At 43.5% G+C, this 27,884-nt stretch overlaps 1 protein-coding gene across 8 annotated transcripts in view; it reads left to right on the top strand.

Moving 5' to 3' along the window:
- Window positions 1-27,884, top strand: part of SPTBN1 (spectrin beta, non-erythrocytic 1) — a 214,328-nt gene that overhangs the window by 131,321 nt on the left and 55,123 nt on the right. For all 8 annotated transcript variants that reach the window (XM_032292124.1, XM_032292128.1, XM_032292123.1 and 5 more), the window contains 2 exons: window positions 10,850-11,001; window positions 24,355-24,528. In XM_032292124.1, coding sequence (XP_032148015.1) covers window positions 10,850-11,001; window positions 24,355-24,528 — 326 coding nt within the window. The remainder of the gene's footprint in view (window positions 1-10,849; window positions 11,002-24,354; window positions 24,529-27,884) is intronic.

Here is a 27,884-nt window from a genome sequence, read left to right as displayed (position 1 = left end):
ATGTCTTGTTTTCCTCAGGCAGTGTGGAGAAACTAAATAGTTCCTCCACTCAGGTGGTTGGAACTAAATAGCTGCGATCACGCACTCCCTGTGTGGGATAACAGTTTGTAATGGAGGAGGGAAAGTGAGTGAAGATCCTAACGGCATCACTGATACACACCTAGGCTTACTTCAGCCTTTGCCCTAACTGGTCAATCACCCTGGCTGCAGTTCCCATTTTGTAGAGATGGAGAGTAGCAGGTTAGCAGGCTTAGGATATGACTCCCTGTATGTGAAACCAGTTTGGAAGTGTGCCACCCATTTTTAGTCAAATATAGTGAACAGTTACTGAGTATTTTATCTCAAGGTCCTAATTTTGTTTTTGTTTTTTAAAGCATTTGCTTTTTTCTCCTGGTTTTGGCACCTTACATGAGTATTTTTGTTTTGTTTTTAAAAAATTTTTTTTAATTTTTGTGGGTACATAGTAGGTGTATATATTTTATGGGGTATGTGAAATGTTTTAATAAATAGGCATGCAACGCTTAGTAATCACATCATAGAGAATGGGGTATCCATCCCCTCAAGCATATATCCTTTGTGTTACAAACAATCCAGTTATACTCTTAGTTATTTTTAAATGTACAGTTAACTTACTATAGATTAATTCATACTGGTTCCCACCTTAGCTCTTATCTTAGAAGCGGTAGTTGTGTTACTTTGCCTATTATTTTCAGAGAAACCCCCGACCATAACCTCAGCTCCCTCCACAGTCTTGGCTTCTTATGGATTGTGATTTTTATGGGACTCACCTTGACAGAGGACTGTGACAGAGGCAGGACCCTGGGGATAGAGCCTCATTTCTCAGTTATTGTGGGTCTGCTCTCAGAGGTTGTCCCTGCAGTGCCTTGGTTGCCAAGTTGGCAAACTGGGGGTTGTGCTGCTCAGAAGAAAGACCTTCTGGAAGCTTCGGGAGGTACTGGTCAGTGAATGCAACCTGCAGGTGTCAGGTCATATAGAGCTCGTGGTGGGTTTTGTAGTCTGCCCATCAGACTGTAAGTACTAGCAGACAGTTACATATTTGCTTTGCATGCTTTTAGAACAGGTATTTACATATGTGTTTTTGTCCATGAAGCAAGTTAAAAAGTTAGGAAAACGGTTTTAACTCAAGTTCTATTTTTATACAAATTAGCAAACATGAATTTAAAGCCTTCAGACTAATCTGTCATAGGGAGGACTTCAGTCAAAAGATTAGTTTCCTTCCTCTTGCTGCCTCAAGATAACAGTTGGATTCTCTGTTATCAATACAGCCAGTTGCCTGTTTCCGGCTTCCTGCTCTGTGTATTTTGTGTGTAACTCATGGGAAATGATTTATTTATTTTTTCAAGCTAAGGCGCATAGGGGGACTCCACCCTACCACTATTCTTTTGTTGTGAGTTAGGATTCTTTTTTTATTCTTTATTTTAAAACAATTCAAGAATTGAACTTTCATAGATAAATGGTTAAAATTGGCATGAATTAAGTCTTGTGACAGTAGGCCTGTTAGGATCATGTTTAAATTATATTGTAATATGATGCAATAATGTCCTAATCACACTCGTGTATTTTGCAACTTCACTTTACTGTACAGGTATGTGGTGGCAATTGCCCAAAGATAAACAAAAAAACAGAATTTGTCAAACAGTTTGGGTTAGCTCTGGACCCATTTTAGGCTGAATGACAGCACCACAAAATTGCATTTTTATCATATTTCAGACATTGAGGAAAAATTGCAAGAAGCAATTCAGCTGTCAAAGATTTTTAGTGCTATACATTGACAACTTAACTGCCTAGGGCCAGTCTTTGTGATTTGAAATTTCCCTCCTCCTCAACAATTTCAGTGAGACCACCACTAACAGCAAGATTTATTGAAAACCTAGTTGCTGGACACTGGAGGTTTGCGGATTTGTTCAACAAATGTTTATTGTGCACCTACTTTTACATCAGGTGTATGCTAAGGCTCTATACAGAACTAAGATTGGGCCTTTGCCTCTGAGCCAACTGCAAGTTAATTGAAGAGCTAGGACACAGGATGCATAATAAAAAGATAAGCGACCACATCCCATCAAATGATATTGCTGACATCCAATAGAAGAAGCCTCTTGGAAGAACTCATCTTGGCTGGATCTTAAAGGAAGGGTGAGAGAAAATTGCCTTCCAGGTTAGAAGAATGATATGAGTAAAGATGGGAAAAAGCAGTGTATAAGGTGAGAGTTCAGAGCATGAGAGTAAGACCTGTTGGGTTGGAACAAAAAACAGCATGTCAAGGAAGTTCCCAGACAAAGCCAATACCTTAGGAGAGCCCGTTTGGGACCTTTGAATGCCAGGCTCAGAGATTTGGACTGTTTTCTGGATAGCTGGGGTCCGTTAAAGGTTTTGGTGCAGTGTTGCATCTTTGAAAAACAATGTTTGAGGAACATGACTGTGGTAGTGATGTTTAAGGTGGATTAGAATGAGGGGAGAGGCACAAGGCAGAGGAGTTCAGGTGGGGTCTGAAACCACCCAAATTGTGGTGAGCTTTGTCCAAAACACACAAAAATACCTGTCAAAATTACTCTCTTAGCAACTGATCTTGCACTTCTTTGTAATGTCGTTTTGTTATTTTTTAACTTTTTATTTTGTATCCCCAGCTAGATTCCTAGTTCATTGAGGGTAAGAGACCTTATCTTAGACACAGAGGTCTAGGTACAGTATGCCTTTGTAATATTTGAGCTCACTAATACGCTCAATTTCAGATTAGTCAGCTAACACAGTATTATCGATTTAAATAGTGGGGATATGTTCATGGGATGATTGCTTCCTCTTGTTTTGAATCTTCTCCTCAGCTTCCATCCCTGTAATTCCTTTCTTTCTTACTTTGAACCTAAGTCTACACATAACTTAACTATATGTCTATGTAAAGCAAAAACTACACATTTGTCATCTCTTACTTAGGGGGTAGGCCATTATTTTAGCACCATTGAAGAGCCTGATAGAAAATTTTCTTGGGTTATACCTGCAGGTTCGGACTACTTGAAAAGTAAAAGGAAGATTCCTTCTCTTAAGCCAGGTATAAATTCAGTCTTTAGGGGAATAATGAATAGGATCTTTTGACAGTTCCTGTTTTTGTATTTCCCATTTTTTCCATCCAGAGATGTTCCATGCCTTCAGGCTTTCCTTTATTCTTGGCTTCCATCCCTTTCCATAACCAGAACTGTGGCATATGGTGAATATGGTTGTGTTTAGCACTCTGTGCTAAGGGCATTGCAGAAAGATGCCGTACAATCATTTCCATCACGCAATGCCCTTCTGCTTGTCAAAGCTATTTCTGTATCCTGTAACTTGACTCACACTAACAGAGTGTTCATTTTTTCAATTATAGCAAATTCTCCATAGTAAATAAATATGGGGCTAGGTGCAGTAGCCCACACCTATAATCCCATCACTTCAGGAGGCCAAGGTGGGAGGATCACTTGAGACCAGGAGTTTGAGATCAGCCTGGTCAACATAACGAGACCATATTTCTTCAAAAAATGAAAACAGTAGCCAGGTGTAGTGGTGCATGCCTATAGTCCTAGCTACTTGGGAGATTGAGGTCGGGAGATTGAGGTCGGAAGTTTGCTTCAGCCCAGGAGTCTAAAGTCACAGTGAGCTGTAATCACACCACTTCACTCTAGCTGGGGCAAGAGACTCCTTCTCTAATAAATTCATTGGTTAATTAATTTAAAAATATAAATTAAAAAATTATATAGAAGCATTACAGCCTTTCAGTATTTATCACAGTCATTCCCTTAAAAGAAAAGAAGTAGATGTTATGCTTCTAGAAGAAGGTGATGATGGAGAGGATATTCACAACCTTTTGTTTTAACCATTAAGCAAATGTGTTTCAAATATGTCATCCTTTTTTTCTAATACATCTTCTGAGAATTTCAAGTTGTTTATCAGAAACCAAAAAACAAAAGATAGTGAATCTCAGCACATGATAGGAGAAGGTGTAGCTATGCTTTTTAATCCCTCTTGCCTGACTGGAGTAGAAGAGACAGAGCCAAGGACCTCACCACTACTGGCTGGTGACACTTAGCAGACCTTAACCCCACTGAACCTTGGGCTTTGCTGGAGATAACTCTAGCATCCCACCTACCTGATAGTTGTTGTAAAGATCTAGTGAGCTTTTTTTTTTTTTTTGAGATGGAGTTTCGCCCTTGTTACCCAGGCTGGAGTGCAATGGCACGATCTCGGCTCACCGCAACCTCCGCCTCCTGGGTTCAGGTAATTCTCCTGGCTCAGCCTCCTGAGTAGCTGGGATTACAGGCACGTGCCACCATGCCCAGCTAATTTTTTGTATTTTTAGTAGAGACAGGGTTTCACCGTGTTGACCAGGATGGTCTCGATCTCTTGACCTCGTGATCCACCCGCTTCGGCCTCCCAAAGTGCTTCTAGTGAGCTTTGAGAAACTATGAAGTGCCATTCAGATGCATGGCGGTGTTATTGCAGACACACCATCTTATAAAATCCTGTTTGTAGGAAGGAGCAGCATACTAGGATTTCCCATGTAACTTTCTCCTTCTGGGAATCAGAATCTGGTGTAAATGTTGCCACTCACTTGAAGGTGGGTTTTTTGTCTCAGTAGTTTTTGTTGACGGTAGTTGGCTAATTTATCTCTGATCCTGTGGAACTACATATTGAGCTGGTTGGATCTTCACACTCTGAAACACTCTGGTTCCTAGGTTCTGGGGGCTCCAAGGACATTTTGGTAGAATTTGTGGTCCTGAGAAGCTTATTTTGAGACCATCCTCAGGAGCCCTTCTTTATGTCTCTGACCCCTGTCTTGGCACAGAGATGACCTCACCACACTCCTCCCACGGAGGGCTGCTGGTTCTTTTTGTCCTTTTTTCACTTAGTTTTCCACTTTTCCTCCCTGGACTGCCAGAGCTGCAGCCGTCCCGAGTCCTGGGTTGTGTTGTAGGTAAGTGATGTCCAGGCTACTTAGCGGTGGGGGTCCTCAGGCGTGATCTTAGATCCCACTTGTACCACATTGGACAGTATTGCAAAGAGGGGATGGTGAGAAGTGTTTGAACCTGAAGGCCTTCACGTGGAGAGTGAGGAGACCTATTCTCTGTACTCTCAAGGTGGTGCAAGCCTTAGCGGGCCATGGAGACAGGTCTAGTCTTGATGGAGGCACCATCCTAACAGCTGGAGAGTCACCCAATAATGCAGCAGACCCCTTACAAAATAAGGACTTGGGTTAGGATGATGAGACGATGGGTGATTTTAAGTCTTATATCATGGAAACACTTTTTAAAATGTTGTGCATGAGGCATTATTGCATAGTGATTGAGAATCTGGACTTTGGAGCCAACCTGCCTGGAGAGTTGCTAGCTCCTGCCTTATGGGGCAGTTGTGGGGATTATAAAGTACATTTGGTCCTCCATATCTGTAGGTTCCCTGTCTGTGGATTCAGCTGACAACAGATAGAAAATACTTGGAAAAAAAAATTAACCATACAACAGTAGAATATAATAAAGATAAGATGCGATATGGCAACTATTTCCCAGCATTTACATCTTATTATTATAAACTAGAGATGATCTAAAGTATACAGGAAGATGTATGTCACTTTCAGGCAAATACTATACCATGTTACATGAGGGATTTGATCATAAGGAGTTTGGTTTCTAAGGGAGGGCTTGGAACAAATTCCCCATAGATACTGAAGAACGACTGTGCCTCAGACATAGTAAGTGCTCAGTGAATGCTATAACTATATTTTAATTAGAAAGAACAAGTCATTTTCTTTCCATGTAACTATTAAGTAACCTTCTGCCACACACATGTGCACATAATTTCCTCATGTTCTGGGATTTTTAAATAGCTGGGCCAGGTGTTGAAGAAGGAATTCTTTGAAAGAAAACTGATTTAGATAATGTATAAAGGTTTGTTCAGTCCAGAGATTATACAATTCCATGACCCTCTGGTAAGTTTTGTTGTTGTTATTGTTGTTCTTGTTTTTGTTTTGAGACAGGGTTTTGCTCTTGTTGCCTAGGCTGGAGTGCAATGGCACAATCTTGGTTCACTGCAACCTCTTTCTCCTGAGTTCAAGCCTCACGATGTAATCCCGCCTCACAAGTAGCTGGAATTACAGGTGTGTGCCACCACACCTGGCTACTTTTGTATTTTTAGTAGAAACGGGGTTTCACCATGTTGGTCAGTCTGGTCTGGAACTCCTGACCTCAGGAGATCCACCTGTTTTCGCCTCCCAGAGTGCTGGGATTACAGACGTAAGCCACTGCACCTGGCCAATTTCTTAAATGATTTGAATTAATGAGACTGTTTCTTTGCTGGAGAAAGTGAGAGGGAACTAATTTAGAGCAGTTACAACACTGCACGCCTTGATGTGCACTTTACCTCCTCTTGTTTGGTGCTGGGCAGTCTTTAGATGAGTCCTTACAATATGTAATCTTAGTAAAATGTGGGAGGGTAGGGGGCAAATACAACTGAGAGATGCCCCCAAGGGGCAGTGGCACAGAGATGTTTGTTCCTTGGAGACACCACTTACCAAGTTTTGGGCAGAGCTGTATGGGAACCTACCCAAGCCAACATCAGGTTTAGCTGCATCAGCTTCTTGGGGAGGACTTCATAACAGAAATACAAGGCCCAGAAAAGGTAAAAGAACAGGAATGATGTGAGGCACAAAAGTGCCCACCTCATATCACCCCAGACCTGGCCCACCCTGGCTCCCTGCTGCTGCCGCTCCTCTGCCCTGCAAAGGGTGTGCCCTTTGTGGCATGACTGGGCCTCAAGGCAGGGCATTTCTGCTGCCTTTGAGCTGACCTGCAGATCATCAAAGAGGATGATGAAAGAATAGCAACCCAACTTGGGAAGTGCTCTCTGGAGAGTGCCTTTGAGACAAGTGCCAGCTCCAGTTGGTGTCAGCCCGGAATGCTTGAACCAAGCTTTCTCAACCTGGCACTGCTATCATTTGGGGCCAGATAATTCTTTGTTGTGGGAGCTATCCTGTATACTATAGGATGTTTAGCAGCATCCTGGGCCTCTACCCTCTAAATGCCAGTAGCATCTACCACTGAGTCATGACCATCAAAAATGCCTATAGACATTGCCAAATTGCTAAATGTGCCGAGGAAGCAAAATTGTCCCTGCTGGAGAATCTTGGGTCTAAATAACCAAACCAGTATGGAGCTTGTAAGCGCTACCTTCTCTTATCACCACGGTTGCCTGATGCTCATAGGGCTGGAAGTCGGCTCACTGCCTTCTGCTGTCGCAACACCTCCTCATGCGACTAGGCCAGTCACAGCAGCTTGAGCTTGGAAACACTCCTGAATTGCCTTTCATCGTCAGTGCCAGGGGCCTTCTGCTCCTCTTCAGGCGCCTGGCCTATCTTCCCCAGCCTTGCTGGGTGGGGAGTGCAGGGGTGATGTCATTGTGCCTTCCCAGGAAGGGTGGAACAAAGGAGGGAGTCCCCAAGGACATGCAGCCTCATCCTCTACTGAGCTACCGGGTGGATTTCTTTCCCCCTCTGTCTCCATCCTTCCGGCTTCAGAAGCATTTGTTACTCAGCAGGCTCTCCATTGTAAGAGGACATTCTAGTTGGCTGTGTCTTTGTGTATCTCTGTTGAGTCTGTTTCCTGCCCCTTGTTTGTCATGAGGGTGTTGATTCTGGTCTGGTCCAGAATCTTCTGGATGGAATCTTATGAGTCTTTTCCGGTATGGGGGTGTGAGCCCGAGGAACTTAGATCCTGTGTGATTTTTCCAACACTCTTGCACTTCCTGGGGACTGCTCCTGGTTCTGTGAGGAGAGTTAGAGCGAGGGGAATAGGAAGAGAAGGCAGGAATGCAAGAGCTTATTTTTTTATTTTTGACATCTCTTCCTCCTCTTTCTTCCCATCTTCCTTGAGTTTCTAAGGACCATGGTGGCCCTGGTGAGCTCTCCCGGCACAGATCTCAAAGTCTGTTTGGTTTTAGCTCTGTTCTCTCTGCACCCACCCGTGACCTCTCCCTTTGTCTCTCTATGGGGAGAAGGGTTGGAGTTGGGCTGTAACTCTTTAAGACAGGGCACTAAGGAAGTGTTTTGACTGTTGTTTCTGGCAAATCCTCAGAGTTTCCTTGTAGAGGAACCTGTTAATTCAACACCTGAAAGAAGTTGGGCTCCTTTAACGAGGGATTCACCCAAAAGCATGACAGTTGGCTGAGGAACACATTTTATGCTTGTTTATTCAGAAATACTTTGATTCAAGCAGCTCTTCATTTTGATCTTGCTCACTTGCTTCATTAAAGACGTTATCTGACTCCACTATAAGGCATAAAGGATATTTTAATTAAAAAAATTTTGTTAATTCTAAATACATATGAACTAGGAGTTACTTGCCTCCTCAATAAGAGGCCATCTGTGAAATGCACCTTACATTCTGCTCTATACCTGCTTTTTCAGAATGGCTAAGCTTAGCCCTAGAATTACAGCTCCGGAGTCACTGTAGTAAAGTTGCCATCCATCACAATGACTTCATGATCAATAATGCATGTGGTCTTTGCTGTGGGACCTGTCGTGATGTTATTGGTGCAGCTCCTTTTCCGGTGTGCAGCCTGCCCCTCACTGTCTTTTACTCCTTCCCCAATCCTTTCCTTTTTGATTCTGTGTTTCTGGTTAGCGTTGTGTCCGGCGAAGGGCCCTCCTTCTGTCTGGATGGGTAGTTCCTTTTAGGAGAGGCTGGACATCGAGGAGCCGCTGACTGTAGCAGGTGGCCGGGGATCTTGGCAGATCCCCTAGCTGACTCTCCTGCCAGGTCGGCAGCTGTAAAAATCTCACCCACTGTCATTTCTGCCTCAGTCCCTCCCTGTGGTGGGGTGGTGGAGGCTCAGCAAAGCCTTCAGACAGACCTTCCCAGGATGTTGGGCTGTTTGCTGTCCTTCTGGCCAGCCTGGGAATCCAGTCCTCTCTGGCCACCGGGCGCATGACTTATTAGCAAGGGTGGCTTTTTTTTTTTTTTTTTTTTGAGACGGGGTTTCACTCATGTTACCCAGGCTAGAGTGCAATGGCGCTATCTCAGCCCACCGCAACCTCCGCCTCCTGGGTTCAGGCAATTCTCCTGCCTCAGCCTCCTGAGTAGCTGGGATTACAGGCACGCACCACCATGTCCAGCTAATTTTTTGTATTTTTAGTAGAGACGGGGTTTCACCATGTTGACCAGGATGGTCTCGATCTCTTGACCTCGTGATCCACCCACCTCGGCCTCCCAAAGTGAAGGGTGGCTTTTTAGTTGACACCCCCACCCAGTGGTTTTGAAATACATGCCAAATTGTTTAGCTATCTGCTTCTTTTTTGTAGATTCATGCATAATCATTTTTGTGGTTTGGGTTTGCAGTAGGAGTAGGTCTTAGATTCTTGGCATAAATTCATGGTGGTAGAACTAGATATAGGGTGTGTAACATAGAGAACAGAGTCAGGGAGTATGAGTGTGTGGGTCCAGGGTACATTCTGTGGATGTCTGTTAAAGGTCTTCTGCAACCTATGTTTAGAACATTCTGCAGAGGCAAGAAGTTTGGAAGCCTATTTGTATGGTATGTGAAGGTCAGTTCTGGGCAAATATGTCTAGAGTTTTGTACTTTAAATTGGACAGAATTTGATTACTGAGCCTTGAAAAACATAACACTGTTTTCTGGATGACTTGAATATACAACAATCATGCTTTAGACCATAAATCAGCAGTTGTCTTTTCAGCAAATCATTGCAGTATGGAGATGATAGTTGTCTTCTTTTATAGAAGAGAACATTGAATCCTGTGATGAAGCACATTTTTGTTGAAACCCTGGACCCAGACCCTGCTTTTCCTATGCATGCAAAGACTTCCTGATGCCTGCTATGTCTTTGCACTCTACCACATTTTCTTTCTTTTCTTTTTCTTTTTTTTTTCTTTGAGATGGAGTTTCACTCTTGTCGCCCAGACAGGAGTGCAATGATGAGATCTCAGCTTACTGCAACCAGCACCTCCCAGGTTCAAGTGATTCTCCTGCCTCAGCCTCCCGAGTAGCTGGGACTACAGGCATGTACCACCATGCCTGGCTAATTCTGCATTTTAGTAGAGACGAGGTTTCCATGTTGGTCAGGCTGGTCTCAAACTCCTGACCTCAGTGATGATCTGCCCACCTCAGCCTCCCAAAGTGCTGGGAATATAGGTGTGAGCCACCACGCCCGGCCTGCCTGCCATTTTCTTTGTTGTTCATGGTGTGTGACTTAGCAGGTGAAGGGGGTCATTGCAAATCAAGGTCATGAGTGAATTTATCTTGTCCAGTGTTGCCTAATCCTTTGTAGGTGACGGAAGCAGTTTTCTGCTGTCTCCTGAGATTTCTTACCCTATACCCTTTCATATACTCACCTTTTGGAGGAATAATAGCTGTAAGATGTATGTTGGAAGCTTTACTAGTGAAGTATTATGGTATTGGCAAGACTGCAAAGGACCCTGGTGTCGTCTGCATCCTGCTGCCTCTTCAGCAGGGATGAGAGAAAAGAAAGGGGAGCAAAGGATGTTCTGCTAACAGGTGTACCTGGGCACTCACATGTTTAAGGATTGGACAGTTCCTACACAGAAACTCCTTGACTTATGAGGTTATATCCCAATAAACTCCTCATACGGTAAAAAAGTTGTAAGTTGATCCATCAATAATCAGTGTTCTTCCTTCTCAAAGACATGACTGCAGTTAAGGGGCACTAAGTGGAGGTGTCCTTGGAGTTCAGTTTTGCAGACTGATCTTCCTCTAGCTGGGATCTCGTGGCCCTGCTGGCATGTGCCTGCTCCTGCCAGTGCTGTGGTCAGTGGTAAAACAAGTTCTGTTCTGCTTGCAGATGAGCGTGAAGCCGTGCAGAAGAAGACCTTCACCAAGTGGGTCAATTCCCACCTTGCCCGAGTGTCTTGCCGGATCACAGACCTGTACACTGACCTTCGAGATGGACGGATGCTCATCAAGCTGCTGGAGGTCCTCTCTGGAGAGAGGCTGGTGAGTTATGATGTGAAGAAGTGCCGTGCATTGTCAGTGGGAAAATATTTTTGAAAAATCAAGTGTGGACCTGTCTCCTGTGGAATTCTGCAGTTAATGATTGATAGTTTTGAGGACAGTCTTGGGAAGGGAGTTGAGGGCTTCAGGGAAAGCGTCAGTGTCACATTCCGAGCCTGGGTGATGTTCTTGAGCTGTAATAATGCCCCTTCTTTCTGGTAATTTGCAAGGTTACTACCTTTGGTCAGGAAGAACTTGGCGGGGGTCCCTGTTAAACAGGACACGGTGCTGGAATTTGAAGGGCCAGGCTTGGGCGCTGGCTTAAAGGTGAACCTGTGTCCCACATGAGATGATGGAATGTTTTCTAAATTTGCATCTTTCTGATTGTCTGGAAAATCCGAGCTGCCATCTTAAGCTGGCAAGCATTGAATTCAGTGGTCTCTGACTTTTATTTTCTTCCCTGAATGCTTTTTATTTTGGGGGTGGAGGGAGAGGCTGGAGTTTTGTCATCCGTTTGGGAACAGAGCTTCTGATGAAATCACCTGGCCTTTTCAGGCAGGAAAGCTGTCAGCCTACAGTGAAAATTGTATCCTCAATCTGCTTCCCAAAGCTGCCTCGGCCCTTTCTGATGTGACTTTTGTTTATGCACCTTAAACCAAAGAAGCTTAAACAAGTCACTGTGACTGATCCAACAGGTTTTGTCTCGCCTTGGTTTGAAAATGGTTGCTGTGTCCTCCTAGAGCACATGTAGTGCAATAGGTGGAGGTGGGACTGAGCCAGAAGCCAACACCCAGGGATGGAGACCACATCTGCACTGACATCACCAGGAAAATATGATGCTGGCGGTTGGCAGGGCTGCTAGAAAGCATTATTTTTAACTTGATCTCCACCCTCTAGCTTGCCAGCCACAGTGGGCCTGTATGCAGACCAGCCCCACACCTCTGACCACAGGCAAGAGTCTAAAGTTGTACCTTGTCCTATTTTATCAGCCCACAGACAGAACTGCCTCTTTGAGACTGGGTAAAAATGGAGGCAGAAGAGTATTCTTTTCCCTGCCCTTCTATTCAAGAACAGGGATCTCTAGAAGATAATGAAGCCCTGTCTTCTCTGTAGTGAGGTTCATCCATAGTCTTTGTTCTCTGAGCATGTAGGTCTTGTGGCCTCATTTTCTGTGAGGGTTTGTGGGTCACACTAGACAAACTAGATAAATAAAGGAGGTCCCTGCTCAAAACCATGATGGCCATAAGAAGGCAGTTGGTTTGTGGTGTGGGGGTGAGGGAGTGGGCCTACATGGGGAGTTTGAACAGGCCATTTATTGCATTTTGATTTGTTTTTCTGAAGTGAGTCTTGTTTGAGAGCCTAGACTAGAATCATTGTGATATGCAGCTTTAAATACAGTTTTCATAGCCAGACTTTCTTTGTCTACCTCTCAACCTTTTTTTGTTTCTTAGTGTTTAACTTAGTATGATTATTTATTTCTTTTTTTGTGGAGGTGGGGAATGATGTTTTGAAAGTAGCTAAAAAAAAAATCCTTAAAGGTCACACGGGTAGGAATTAGTTTGAACATTTATTTTTGTTCCAGTAGGGTCCAATTTTCTGGACTGTAGGAAGTAAATTGTTTGCCTTCAAAAACCCATAATTATTTTATACCAAGAAGATTGTGTCCTTGATAATGTCCACATAATAAATGGGATCAGGCCTGTTGCCATTTATATTGCACAGGGCATCAAAACTGTAAGTAGGGAGAAGAAAACAACCAGTAAAGCATAATTTGTAGATGTGTGTGATTATCTCCCACTCCTCTTCATTTGCTAGCAATGACTTTTTTTGTGGCAATCCAGAGACCTAGGAGAGTAAGGACGAAGAAGATGGTACAGTGGTTACCATCTCCAGCCTCTTAGGCAGTCAGTGTCAGTAGTTTTACAGAACTTTGTAAAGCCCCAATGCCTTCATTTGTATTACCCATTCTTCACAGCCAACCTGGATTATACAGATTGGCCAGTCTAATTTTCTTATTCCAAAAATAAAGATGCCAGAGCTTGTGTGCTCTAAAGCTCTTGTTCATTTAGTCTGGAGATTTTGGCCCGTGGTCTGTTTGCTTCATGAAACTTCCTGTAAAGAAAACACACCACACACTGCCTTTGGCTGGAGAGGTTGCCAAGGCCTCAAGTTAAAGATCCTCCCTGTATGAGACCTCCATGAGAGCTTGCCCCAAAGGTTCGTTGCACATTGAGATTCCAGAGCTAATGAGGTGGTTAGAGCTCCCAGGCCTGGGTAAATGAATGTCCTCAGCTAAGTTTGTTATCAGATAGCAGTAGCTGGGCTTTCTGTATCAGTGGTCCAAAACCCTGGATAATAAAAACATTTGTACTCCCTGAAGCCCAGTCTTTGTCAGCCAGCATTTTAGCCCCAGCACTTACTTAACCACCAGCTTGGCAGTAGGCAGCAGATAAGTGTTTGAGGGACAAGGTGATTTAATTTACTTTATTATAGATTCTTAGAGCCAGTTCCTTTACAGAGGAGGAAATTGTGTATGTGTCCATGTGTGTTTTCTGAGTGAAGTTCAAAGAAACATTAGTTTAATGACCCAGACAATTCCACCCTCACCCCACCCTAGATTTTGGCTCAATAATATTTGAGTTAAATATGAGCAAGTTTTATGTAGGCATTTGTGTTGTTAAGGAACTTGGTTTTGAACTAACTTGGGAACATCAGAAGGCAGAGATCCCTGGTCCTGGCCTGGTCATGACCTGTGTCCAGAAGTGTCTGCTCCCTCTCGGCTTCATAGAGCAGTAAGAAGACTGAGGGCTGGGCCAGGAAGCTTCTTCTAGTTAGGATTGAATTGATTAGAAACAAAACTATTCTTTTCTCATTTGTTATCCTGAAATCACTATGGTCTATAGCTCTCCGTAAAGGTCTCACTTGAAAAATCCGTTAGAATACATACTCACCCTTTACTTTAGCGTCGGATTGGCAGATTAAAGTGTGAGCACAGAAGCTGTGCTGGCCACTTAGTAATTAGGCCTAGATCTCAGCGCCCGACTAGAATGAGACCTGAGGGGTGAAGGTTTGCCCTGCAGCAGCACTGACATATCCGGCGTATCAGGCCTGCACTTTGGTGGTGATGTTCTGCCCACAACTCATAACCTACTTTAGACGCTCGCCTTGCCTGCCACCTCCCTTCATGGGCGTCTGCAGTGAGGAATGGTTCTCACTATAGTGGCCAGGTTTCTGCCTTGCTCCTGACAGACTTAAGCCCTCGTGTCTGACTGAGATAGAGTGAAGTTTTCCAAACACCTCTGCCCTTCCCCAAACACCACCACGTCAGTTATCACTGGTTTTTGCTTGCCTGTTGTTTCCTGATGTTCTATATCCTGTCTTCTTATTCCATCAATCAATCTCTGAGAAAGTAACAGAAAAGTGTGTGTGCGTGCGTGTGTGTGTGTGTGTGTGTGTGTCCCCACCATTAATTTCAAAACAGGCTGAGCTAGGTGGAGAAGATATATTTAAAGTGAGATTTATTAAGCCTTAAATCCCACATTGAACTGCTCGTGAGTTTTTTCGTAAAGCCTTTGTTAAGAAGACCATACTGGTACATATTGTTTATTGAAACAATATGTTTGTGAACTGGCCATGGAACCTAGCCAGGGTTTTTTAAAAACGTCATTTGTATGGGAGAAGTTACCTTTGTTTTAAACAGCCAACCACAGAACTCCTTCATGAAATGGGGCTTAATCACACAAACTTGAAAAGTGAACTAAGAGTGCCAAGTACCACATGATAAAGTGCCAGATGAATGGCCCCAAGCCCTAGAGTTCAGAAGGGGAAATGAACCCACTGGATGGGATGTCAAGAAACCTTAGTAGGTGGGTGGGGTTCCAGCTGGGTTCAAGAGTAGAGCTTCATAGGCAGGGCAACCAGAGTGTGAAAGCTCATAGTTTGGACTGAGTCAAGAGAGCATTTGGAGGCAGTAGGCATCAGGGACTGGCATAGGGCAAGTTTCCCAGCTAAACCGGAAGGGGTTTTTTGAAAGGGGTGGTGATGGTAACTTCCCTGTCACTTGTGTTTACAGAGTACTCTTCTACTCTTTTCTCATTCACTTCTTACAGTCTAATAAAGTGGGCAGCTGTTACCTCTGTTTTATAGAAAACAGTTACCAGTGATTTGCCAAGGCCAGTGCTGCTAATAGGCGATACAGTGTGGACTGCAGCCCACCCTGCTGACTCTTCAGTGGCTTCTTTCCCAGGGAGTCCTTAGAAGTGGGTCTCAGCCAGGGACAAGACAGGCAGGAAGTTATGGGACACAGTGTGGTGTTCCCTGATTAATCCTAATTGGGTAAAATAGCTAATACTCTTCTGAAAGCTCTGAGTTTCATGTGTTGGAAGGAGTTTGGGGACTAGTGTGAAATGAGTTTGGCTTTGTAGCATATTAGAAGGAATTTTGGTATTAGTGCTTCCCATCCTACCCTGTGTGTTCAGTATAGGTCTTGTGTGTAAATGTGTATAGCAAAAATCTATTTTTAATTAAAAGACAAAAACATAAGCAAGCACCTGTCACACTGGTTTACTGAGATCTGTGTCTTTTCTCTATTTCCTCTTCACCTCAACAAGAGATCAGCAGGTACTTTAGACTTCTGCTTGGGTGTTAGTGAATCCTTTACCCTGCAACATCCTGTAGACTGTTATTCTGCAGCTGGAAGTAACTTTAGTGGCCATCATGTTAAATCTCCTTACTTTGTAGATACGATAAGTCAGGGAAAATAAGTGACCAGCAAGGCCACCCAGCTGGGGTATGGCAGATCTAGGCCTGATTGGCCTCTCTCAATACCCAGTGCTGTGCTCTGTCCAGCACCACAACCCTTGGTGAGTTGTCAGTTCAGGTAGCTGCAGGGTTGTGTTGAATAATTACAGAGAAAGAGGGGGTGGGGAGTACTAAGGTGGAACAGGGCATCACAGCGCCTCAGAGACCTCCTAAAGTACCCTGCCAGAAACTCTCCCCTGTATCTTCCTCTCCTATCCAAAAAAGAGGACAAATTGGCTCCCAGAAACTTTTTTTTCTCCTTTTACATCTCTGGACTGACAAAACGATTGCCATTGTGATTACTCACTCCATAGTTCTACAAATCCTGACACCTTGCAGAGTGTAACTGACCCAAACTCAAGTCTGGGCCGGTAGGTGGGACAGAGCCAACGCCCCAGGAAGGACCACCCAGCTCTCTCCTTCCTCTCTAAGGGTTTTGGGTCCATGCAGGGTAATTTGCCCAAGTTCATATGGCTTCTTAGGCAGGGCCTGGGCTGGATTCACTGCTCTAATAAGCAATTAGAGCTGTGTTTTCAGATCCTAGAGGTGGTTATGCAGCCCCATAAATTTCCTCTCCTCTTTTAGAGTAAGAAAGAAGATGGGTCTGGGATGGAGGTATGGTTGGTAAAGGTTTGGGACTAGACAGGACCTTGGGACGGGGAAACAGGAAAAGCGCCTGTGAAAAAGCACAGGAACACACGGACTGTAGTGTGAGGGGAAGGGAAGCTTGTTAAAATGATTTAAAGCAGGATCAGTAAAAATAGGCATTTCCTCAGAGGAACTACTCCCTGCCTGCAGAGCCCCCGATAGTCACATAAGTCTGATATCGACCCTTGTCCCCACATTAAGGGTGTTTCAGAAGTGACACAGGACAAGCTGGGCACGGTGACTCACACCTGTAATCCCAGCACTTTGGGAGGCTGAGGAAAGGTGGATCACTTAAGATTAGGAGTTTGAGACCAGCCTGACCAACATGGATAAACCCTGTCTCTACTAAAAATAGAAAAAAAAAAAAAGAAAAAGTGATCTGGACATGGTGGCACATGCATGTAATCTCAGCTACTCAGGAGGCTGAGGCAGGAAAATCGCTTGAATTTGGGAGGCGGAGGTTGCAGTGAGCCGAGATCGTGCCATTGCACTCCAGCCTAGGCAACAAGCGTGAAACTCTGTCTCAAAAAGTGTCACAGGACAGAAGTGCACATGCTGCTGTGGGGACAGACACATGCTGCACTAGGAATCTGATGGCCAATGATGGGGGCAAGACAGAGGACGCTCCTTTCTTTGGCAGAATTAGCCACTCTTGGCGCAGGCTGTAGAAGGTGTTTACTGCAGAGAGGTGCCCCCTCCGCCTGCTCCATTGTGTTTAATTTTCTCTATTGTTACTTCTTCTTCCTTTTGAGAAGATGAAGTTTGGCAATATAAAAATAGCTCTTTTAAAAAATGAAAACCAGCCACCAGATGGGAACTGAGTCCCTCACTTCCTTTCACGTGGAAACATATACCCCTCTTCCCTGTATCCTGGGTTTTTCCTGTAGTGTAAAGAGGACAAGCTTTGAGTCCTGATTCACCGTATACTAACTAGCTGGTAGATTGCTTCATGCCTGTGAGCCACTGTGTCTTCATCTATAAGACGACAGGAATAGTAATTATTGTAATGCAGGGTTACTGTGAGGATTAGATGTTATCACAGCTGTCAACCACCTGGCGGGGAGAAGTGACACAGTAGTTGCTCAGTAAATGGCAGTTAAGAATTTTTAGATCTTGGGAGCTTTGAAGTTTGTATGACCAACATGTTTCTATGGATAGCTCTGTGAGATCATGATCATCTCTTGAAATTAATTTTTTGTAGTTACTGTTTCCTAAACTTCCCTAGGTATTGTGCCTTAAAAACATTTGAGAAGCCCACTCTGAAGCAGATAGAACACACGATGTGGGAGTGTGGTGTACTTGAGTTTTAGTCTCAATTCCCACTCCCCTTGTATCATACCACCAGGAGGTCATCTCACCTCGCTGTGTCTTGTTTATTCTTATTCTGAGGCTTGCTGGGTTTTGAGTTGCATCCAGGTCTGGAATGAGCCATCTCCTTAGCTCATCTGGCATAGCCATTCACCATCAAAATGGGGTCTCTGTGATGTGGCATTGAACTTCTTCAACCTGTGTAAATGTGTTTGGGCCCTATCACCACCACCACCCCCACACTCTGGACCCCAAATTCACGTGGAAACGCACACATGTTCCATTGGGATTTTGTAGAGAGAGAATAGAGGTGTGGAATGTCTCATACATGTTTCCTGTTTGTGGGGAGGAGATTCTGAGAGGACCACTTTTTCTGCTGCATTCATTTGGATATAAGTCAGACAAGTGATTATTTGAGATCAAGCTTTCAGGATGAAGTCTGAAAGAACATTGGTTATGTCCTGCTGGTTGGAGCCTGGGAAGGTACCAACAGTCCTCATCCATTTATTATTCTCTTCCTTAACTTCTCATAATTCCATCCACACACTCCCTCTGCCCTCTTGGAGGGAGACTTATGAAAATGGCTGGTGCAGTTGGAAGTTTCTGTCCCCGTTGGTCTGCAGTTCCCATCATGAAGATACTTTCTTTGTGATGGAAATAGCACATGTAGGTGGATCACTCACTATTTCACTGCTCAGGTACACAAACTGACAAGAAATGAGAGGGAAAGGCCCCTGAACAGCCAAAAAATGTCAGAAGCCCCTGTATCTTTCTTAGAGGCAGTTAATCTCCACCCCTGAAATTTGAACTGTTTTGAGCCAGGAACTTCGTCCAATCCAGAAACCACCTGGATATGAGAAGAAAAGGGGCTGCTGTGAGTAGGCACTTTCTCAGAAGTGAGAAATGACAGCTGATCTAAGGAAAGGAAAAACGAAAAAAGCACACGTGAGAGCCATATGCAGAGTTCTGCTGACTCCTGGCTGGGAGAGCAGCTCCACCCGCCTGAACGAGGGCTACTCTCATTCCATCAGCATCCCTTTCTTATACAGGAGCGTAATCCTGTCTGGACCAGCTTTAGGAGGCTGATGAGTGTACCGTGGAAAGAGAGAACACCAGTGTCACCTCATACAGCACTTGCAGAATCATAGTCATAGAATTTTAGATTAAGCCCACCCCTTTCTACTTTATATCTATTTTTTCTGCTTCATTAGGTTGCTTGATTTTGATGTAACCTGGCGTAGCAGAAATAGCAGATTCTAGCATTTCCCACATACGCAAATAAAAATCATACTGAAGTTTCTGAAGGCAAAATCCACCTCCCATTTCTTTTTTTGGGGTAAGGAGGATATCACAATAATTTCCATTGCCATTATGGTCGGGTTCTGCATCTGCAGATTTAACTGACCACAGGTAGAAAATATTCAAGGGGAAGAACTATGAAAAATAACAATACAGAGATAAAAAAAATTATACAGGTTTTAAAAATACAGCATAACAACTATTTACATAGCATTTACATTGTATTAGTTACAAATAATCTGGCCATGATTAATACGTGGGAGGAGGTCAGGTGAGGTGGCTCATGCCTGTAATCCCAGCACTTTGGGAGGCTGAGGTGGGCAGATCATTTGAGGTCAGGAGCTCGAGACCAACCTGGCCAACATGGTGAAGCCCTGTCTCTACTAAAAATACAAAAATTAGCTGGGTTTGGTGGCAGCCGCCTGTATTCCCAGCTACTTGAGAGCTGAGAGCAGGAGAATCCCTTGAACCCAGGAGGTAGAGGTTGCGGTGAGCTGAAATCATGCCATTGCACTTTAGCCTAGGTGACAGAGCAAGACTCTCTCTCAAAAAAAATAATTAATTAATTTTATTTTTAAAAGTATATGGGAGGTTGTGCATAGGTTATATGCAAATACTGTGCCATTTTGTATAAGCAACTTGAGCAGCTATGGATTTTGGTATCCTTGGGGGTCCTGGAATCAATCCCCTGTGGATACCAAGGGGATACGATTATATTTGAAAATAAAATTTACTACTTGTGGTAGGCCTCTGCATGTAATCTTATTTCCTCAGGGTCAACAACGTTCTTTTGTTTTTGCTTGTCCTTTTTTATAGGAGAAAAGAAAGTAAAAAATAATCTGAGACTGGGCAGACTCAGAATGGCCACTTGTTACCCAAGTAACTTTCCTGTCGTACGTTTTCCATGTAGCACATAGCTGAGGATCTTTTTTTTTTTTTTTTTTTTTAGAGATGGAGTTTCACTCTTGTTACCCAGGCTGGAATGCAATGGCGTGATCTCGGCTTACTGCAACCTCCACCTCCTGGGTTCAGGCAGTTCTCCTGCCTTAGCCTGCCGAGTAGCTGGGATTACAGGCATGCGCCCCCATGCCCAGCTAATGTTCTGTATTTTTAGTAGAGATGGGGTTTCACCATGTTGACCAGGATGGTCTCGATGTCTTGACCCCGTGATCCACCCGCCTCGGCCTCCCAAAATGCTGGGATTACAGGCTTGAGCCACCGCGCCCGGCAGCTGAGGATCTTAAATACCCAAGGGAAAAGCAGGAGTTGGACAAGATACTAAGGTGTGGCTGGCTGCTGCCTTTACCTGTGTGTGCCTGAGTTGCTGCAGCCTGGCCTCCTTTCCCTGGTGAGGTCAGATCAGCACACACCACGCCCAGTCTGTCTGCTGGCATTCAGTTCACTCTGCACATAACTCTGTGCTCGGAACTGAACCAAAGATGCCTGAGAATACAGAAGTATAAAGCTTCATCCTTGCTCTCAGGAAGCCAACAGTCTAGTTGGAAGTAATAAGAGCGATAAATGAAACAATTGCAAAATTATAATAATTAGTTCCTGGGCTCTGTGGTCCAGACCATTAGTTGTAGAGTTGTGAGGAAAGGGAGACCTGTGAGAACCAGAATGATTGGAAATGGGAAATGTCTCCAGGAAGGAAAGATGGGCTTTGGCCCGAGTCTTGGAAGGTAGGTAGGTGTGATAAAGTGAAGAGACTGGGGAGTCAGGACGACGGGTCACTGGGTGAGTGCATTCTTCTACATGTGGATGTGTGCATCTCGGTGGTGTCTTTATGAGATGATGACATCCACTTGAGGTGCAACCTCTACTAGAGGGGGAGTGATGGGAAATAGAGAGGAAGGAGAGAAGGATGATGTCAGATGAGTAAGAGCATGAGCTTGATGTTGGTACAACAGATAATAGAAACCCATTTTTATGTGTGTCTGTGCATCCCTGTGTGTGTGTGCGCATAGTGGACCCTTGAACAAAGCAGGGGGTTTAGGGGCACTAACCCCATGCCATTGAAAATCTTCCTGTACATTGGACTCCTCCAAAACTTTTAATAGCCTATGGTTGTCTTACCAATAATGTAAACTGTCAATTAACACATATTTTGCATGTTATATATATTACATTACTGTAGTCTTAAGCTAGGAAAAAGAAAATGTTTTTAAGAAAAGGAAGAGAAAATACATTTAACTGATTCATTAAGTAGAAGTGGACCATCATAAATGTCTTCATCCTTGTCTTCACGTTGAGTAAGCTGAGGAGGAAGAGGAGGGAGGGGTTGGTCTTCCCATCTTGAGATAGCAGAGGTGGAAGAGGTGGAAGGGGAGGCAGAAGAAGCAGGCACGTTTGGTATAACTTTATGGAAATATCACAAGCAGTCTTGAATAATTGGAACCCTTGGAACAAATTCAGTTTGTTTTCTGGCACCGTTTCTTCTCCATCCTCTTCCTCATCATTTGTCATCGTTTGGAGGCACCCATTTTCATCAAGTCATCTTCTGCTAATTCTTCTGATGTGGTGTCTGTTAGCTGTTGAATTTCTCCAAGATCCAAATCATGAAAACCTTCACCACTCTACCTTTTCGCCCTATCTAAAACCTCTTTCATAATTTCCTTCATTGGCTCTGTCATAAGTTCTGTGAAACCATGTATAACATCTGGACCTCGTTTTCTCCAGCAGAAATTTATTGTTTCAGGCTTGATGGCTTTCACAGCTTTTTCTGTAACAATGATGGTATCTTCAGTGGTGTAATCTTCCCAGACTTTCATGATGTTCTGTCTGTCGGAGATCCTATTCCATAGCATTAACAAACCTTTCCATAGAGTTTTGCATGTAATGAGCCTTACAAGTCTTTATGACCCCTTGATCTAGAGGCCGAATTAGGGATGTTGTGTTTGGGGGCCAGCAGACCATGTCATTGCCTTCAGTGTACACTGAAGGAGCCAAAGCATCAGTGGAACCAATTCAGAAAAAGAGTTGTCATTGTCCAGGCCTTCTCTTTGTACAACCAAAAGACTGGCAGCTGGTATTTATTTTTTCCCTTCAAGGCTCAAAGGTAGCAACTTTATGGATAAGGGTAGTCCTGATTATAAACCCAGCTGCATTTGCACAGAACAGTATAGTTAGCCTGTCCCTTCCTGCCTTAAGTCCTGGTGCTCACCTCTCTTTCTCCTACTAGACTTTTGTGGCATTTTTTTTCCCCCAGAACAGAGCACTTTCATCTGCATTAAAAACATGTTGAGGCAGATAAGCTTTTTCCTCAATTATTTTTTTAATGGCGTCTGGGAACTCATCTGCTGCCTCTTGGTTAGCAAAAGTTTTGCTTCTCCCAATTCCTTGGCCTTTCTTAAGCCAAACCTGTTTCTGAAATTATCAAACTGGGAGCTCTGTGAACCTTTCCTGGTTCTGAGGGCTACCCAATTAAAAATTAATAAATAAATAGTCATGCCATCCTTTCCTGGCATTACATTCTCCAGCCTTAGATATTTCACCTTCCTATGCCTTTAAATTGTCCTATGATGACTTCACTTTTTCTCAAATCATTTTAGTCTTTAGATATGCTTCTCTTATGGCAATCCTGCACTTATATAAAAGATGCATTTTTTATTTTTTTATTTTTAGAGATGGGGTTTTGCCTTGTTGCTCAGGCTGTTCTCAGAACTCCTGGGCACAAGCAGATCTGCCCGCCTTAGCCTCCCAAAGTGCTAGGATTATAGGCATGAGCTGCCGCACCCAGCGAAAGCTGCATTTTCAATGTGGGATGAAAAGATATTTCACAAAAAGTGCAAGGTCTTTGCACCTGCCGATGTAGCTTCAGGGATGGCTTCACAAATTTCCTTTTCGTTTTTTAGTCTTCCAGTGGTGGGCTACCACAACTGTAGACTTCAGTCTACAATACATAGCAAGCAGTTCAGCCTTTTCTTGTAATGTCATGACTTTTCTCTGCTTCTTGGGAGTAGGTCCAGCATCACTAGTAGTACTTTTTTTAGGTTTCATTATATTACTCGAGGTTTACAGTATTGCACTAGACACTGAAAAATACACAAGAACTGTGAGAGATCACTTTTTACAATGATACCCAATTTATTAGACATACCATGTGGAGATGATTAGTGTTGCAGGCATTTTAAGTGGGCACTCAGAATACTTGAGCTCATCGCCATAGGAATTAGAGATGGCTCTGAAATGATTACAGTAGTACAGTATATACGGATATTTAACACTGCACAAATGGTGCCATTACAGTCTTTGTTTGTTTTGATAATTGTAACTTTATGATAGGTTTGTATATATTTTATGGTAGTAAATGATAAACATCTACATATATTTTATGCACTCACGACATACCATTTTCTTAATTTTTTCGATATTTCTAGGCTATGCCATTCATCGTTTTTTCAATTTGTCACAGATCTCTAAAAAATTTTCCAGTATATTTATTGAAAAAAATCCATGTGTAAGTGTACTTGCACATTGTAGGCCCATGTTGTTCAAGGGTCAACTGTGTGTGTGTGCGTGTGTGTGTTTGTATCTAGTATATTTTTGTAGATGTGTATATACTTTTATATTAGATGTATGTATACTTTTATAGTAGTGTACTTTATAGTGGATGTACATATACACATATCCATTGTATACTCTCTCTGTTTTTTGCTTTATTTTAAATGTTCACCTTCCAAGAGCCTCTTTTATATTTTGTTATAATTGGATAAAAGGAATAAACATTTGGGGTGTTTAAATTGGACTACACTCGTTTTGTTTTTCCCTTTTCCTCCTCTTTTCAGTAAGTTACACCTTTTTACTTGAGCTTCACCCCATCCTTCTGCACACAACCACCACTTGGAAATTCCTTTGGCTTGATGGCTATGTTCCCTGTTTTCATTTTGAGCTAACCTTAAGGGTTGCCAACAGATGGCAAACCTAGTTTTACATGTCAAGTAAACAGAAAATCCTCACAGGTGTTTGTCATACAGCTGCAAAAAATTGTATGGATGGTAGCAGTAGCACTGAAATTCCCCATAAGAATTGGATTCTCTCTTCCCTGAACTTCCCTAAACAAATGTTCATGTATAAAATATAGCTCCACAATTAATCTCTAAAGAGGAATCAGATACCATCCCCTTAAGTAAACTTTTCTTCTGTGGCCGTCAGGTAAATACCATCTTTGGACTTAATGAATATACATATTTGTTAATGTTCTGGTCCATGCGGGAGAGTACTGTATGAATGGCACGTGTGACCAGGCTCATCTCTATTCTGTTGAGTGATATGTCTCCACCTCTGCTTTCCTGTTTGTAGCCTAAACCCACCAAGGGACGAATGCGCATCCACTGCCTAGAGAATGTGGACAAGGCCCTTCAGTTCCTGAAGGAGCAGAGAGTCCATCTCGAGAACATGGGGTCCCACGACATCGTGGATGGAAACCACCGGCTGACCCTTGGCCTCATCTGGACCATCATCCTGCGCTTCCAGGTAAGGGTCTCTGCCCAGTGATGCTTAGAAATTAGGCCGACCTCTCAGGTATGAGCATCCTTGTAGAGCTGGCCTCCCCACCTCAGAGGGACCAGGAAGACCAGATTGAAAGCATGTCTCAGAGTCAGGTGTGTCATATCCACCCCTCAGAATTGAATGCTGCCCCATAGGCATGTGGAAGCTACTACATCCTCCTGCCATTTTACTAGCCCCTGATGGTCTCAGTGGCCCAGGGACTTCTAGGCTGCATCCCAGCCCACCATTTTGCTGGCACCTGCTTTAAATGTCTGGTCTCTGCTGCTTGGCTTTCAGGAGCAAAAGTATAAGAATGTGGCTGATGCTAGGTTATTAGCACTAGACTGCCTCAGCTTCACTAACCTGTGATATGTGTTACACAGTATTTTTAGGAGAAGCCATTGAGGGTTATGGCATGTGTGTGGGCTCCATTTTCACCTTCTCATTCTCTTTGGATGTGAGGAAGAGGTTTGCAGGAGGAAAACGCAGAACTCTTAAGTTTCTTTGAATTGATGATGATTTTATGAGTTTTTGTTATACTTGAGGGGGAAGGCTCTGAGTATAGAAGTATTTTAAGCCAGAAGATAATTTCAAGGTCATTTTGTTCACTTCTCTTACTTTATGAAGAAATCAGGGACCCAGAGAATTTGAAACCTTGCCCTTGATGACACAGCCAGCCAGGGCTACATTGGATGCCTCTGACCCCTTAAGAGAGAGCACTCAGCCTTTTGGTATTGTGCAGCACCACTGGCCTGATTACTGGCTCTTTCTCCAGGCACATGCTTCGTGCTCATGCATTCCAATTAAAATTGGAAAGGCAGGAACAATTTTGTACCATAGTGTCAGATTTCTCTGCAGACAAATATTTTAACAGTCCTGTCTCCTCAGTCACTATGTTCTTTTGCCATTCCTTCCTGTTCTGCCCTTTAATAAAGATCTGCTTGATTTTTCGGGGTAAACAAAAACCTCACACAAAAAGGAAAAATGGAAAATCAAATTATAACTGGCTTTGTTTTCTTATTGAAACTCGGAAATCAGCCTGTCACCAATTCCTCTTCCTTCTCACTTGCCCTAGGATTGCGCTTCAGGTAGTGTTGTGAATATATACGTGGGAGAAAGGGGTAAGGGACTAGAACGAGTTACAGGAAGAAACAGCTTCCTACCTGGCTAGTTCCCAAGCTGGCTGATCATCTGATGCCATTGGGAAGGGCTCTTAATAATTCAGATTCCCAGGGCCCAGCCCCAGTAATTCTAATTAAGTAGGTCTGAGTAGAGAGCCACTCTTGAGGATGGTACAGCCTCATTAAAGGAGTTAATTACAGCAATCAAGGACATTTTTTTCCCCCAAACAGATCTCTTATATTTCTGTCATTTAGTTCCTGAATGATATGAAAATGGAGTAGCCATTGAATCCACTAATTACTTCCCTTGTGTGTTATGCCAGCAGAGGTGAAATTATTAGCAGGACACTCCTCAAGCTTCAGCCCAGTTTTATGCAGTAAAATGTTGTACTTCTGTTACCTTTGGCCTGCATTAATCAGGGTGCGGAAGGGCATCCTGACTGTGGGCTGTCTTGACAGCGGGTGAGCGCCCAGGTCAGGGAGCTGGCACACACAGCCCTTTTCAGGATTCTCAGTGTGAATTGCATTGAGTCATTGACTAATTCACTTCCTGCCAGCTCGCTGTTCATATACTTCAACTTATAAATGCTGATGTGTATTTTCTCCCTTTCTGTTGAGGGCATAGGCTGCTAATGTTACTGTATGGCCTGAAGTGTTGGTGTCTGGCATGACTCAGCTTTCTCCAGCAGCTTTATTAAATCATTACCTATTCTACGAAAATAATATGATTATGAATCAGCCAAGGCCCAACTCCTCAGTGAAGCTTTCCTGTGTATCTGCAAGGATCTCTCCTTCCCCCTAGCTCCTAAATATATGGTTTTACAAGTTCCGTGTGTGTGTGTGTGCGCGCATATTCTCTCACTGCTGCCAGGATATGACCTGCCCTGTATGTGCATAGAGGTGTCCATTAAATACTGATGAAGACACAGATTTTATGATGCTACCCCTTTAAAAGAGAGTAAAAGGGCTGGGTGTGGTGGCACATGCCTGTAATCCTAGCACTTTGGGAGGCCAAGGCATCTGAATCACTTCAGGTCAGGAGTTCAAAACCAACCTGGCCAACATGACAAAACCCTGTCTGTACTAAAAACACAAAAATTAGCCAGGCGTGCTGGCGCACACCTGTAATCCCAGTTACTTGGGAAGCTGAGGCAGGAGAATTGCTTGAACTTGGGAGGCAGAAGTTGCAGTGAGCCGAGATTGCACCACTACACTCTAGCCTAGGCTACAGAGATTCTGTCTCAAATTAAGAAAAAAAAAAAAAAAAATTAAAGTTGGTAAGAAACTGGAGTGGAAGTCTCTAAGTTTACCTAGTTTAAATAGGGAGCTGTCTTCATTTCAGAAGGGTAGGCTTTGTTTCTATATGGGCAAATCTGGAAACAGATACCCTTCTTCACCCAGAAGCATAAGAAAGCCAATGGTTTACTTTGTAAAGTTGCAGCCTGACCTTCCTGGTGAGCCTATCTCTCGTCCCTTGAGTGAGGGTTGTTCTTCCACATTCCCTTTCTGCACTTGAGCTAATGATCCTAATATTAGAGACTGGGGTTTATGTAAGCGCAGGTTTCACCTTCTTACCACAATTAAAATTAGAATTTTTTTTAAATGTAGTTGTCTCAATTCGCAGGCGCTTTTCATAGTTGAAAGTTTCTGACTTTAATCTTGTATTTATATATTTTGTCTTCATTCTCTCTTTCAAAAAAATTCTGGGATGTGTTTGTAGATTGAATGGAGTGAAGGGTTGTGGGGAGTGTGGCAGAGCAGAGAAGCTTAAAATCACTACGGCTGGAGGTGATGGATGGACTCCTGGCCAGCACTTCCACTCCTGATTCCATTCCACATTTTATATACAAGAGGACACTTTCATATAATAAACAAAAGTATACTGGGAGCATTTGTCTAAAATCACATAGTTGGCAGTTGGCACCTACTCTAAGAACTAACATTCACGGACCCTTATTATGAGCTCAGTACTTCATTATATCATTTAAGTGCGTAACAGTGCTATGAGATTAGCCACTGTCATTATTTCCCTTCCTCAGATGGGGAAGCTGGTGAACTTGCCCAAGGGCATATGGTAGGTGATAGGGCCTGGGTTCACATCCAGGCAGTCTGACTTTGGTGCCAGCTGACCAGGCTTTGTGTATAATGTTGCATATATGCTGCCTCTGAGCAGCTTGTGAATGCACACCACGGAAGCACAGTGTTTAAGCACACACTTGC

Source organism: Sapajus apella, unplaced genomic scaffold, assembly GCF_009761245.1.
Source record: "Sapajus apella isolate SASKATOON/1434 unplaced genomic scaffold, GSC_monkey_1.0 scaffold26, whole genome shotgun sequence".
Lineage (NCBI taxonomy): Eukaryota > Metazoa > Chordata > Mammalia > Primates > Cebidae > Sapajus > Sapajus apella.
Note: the sequence above shows the minus strand (reverse complement) of the source record. Positions and strands in the feature narration are given on the sequence as shown.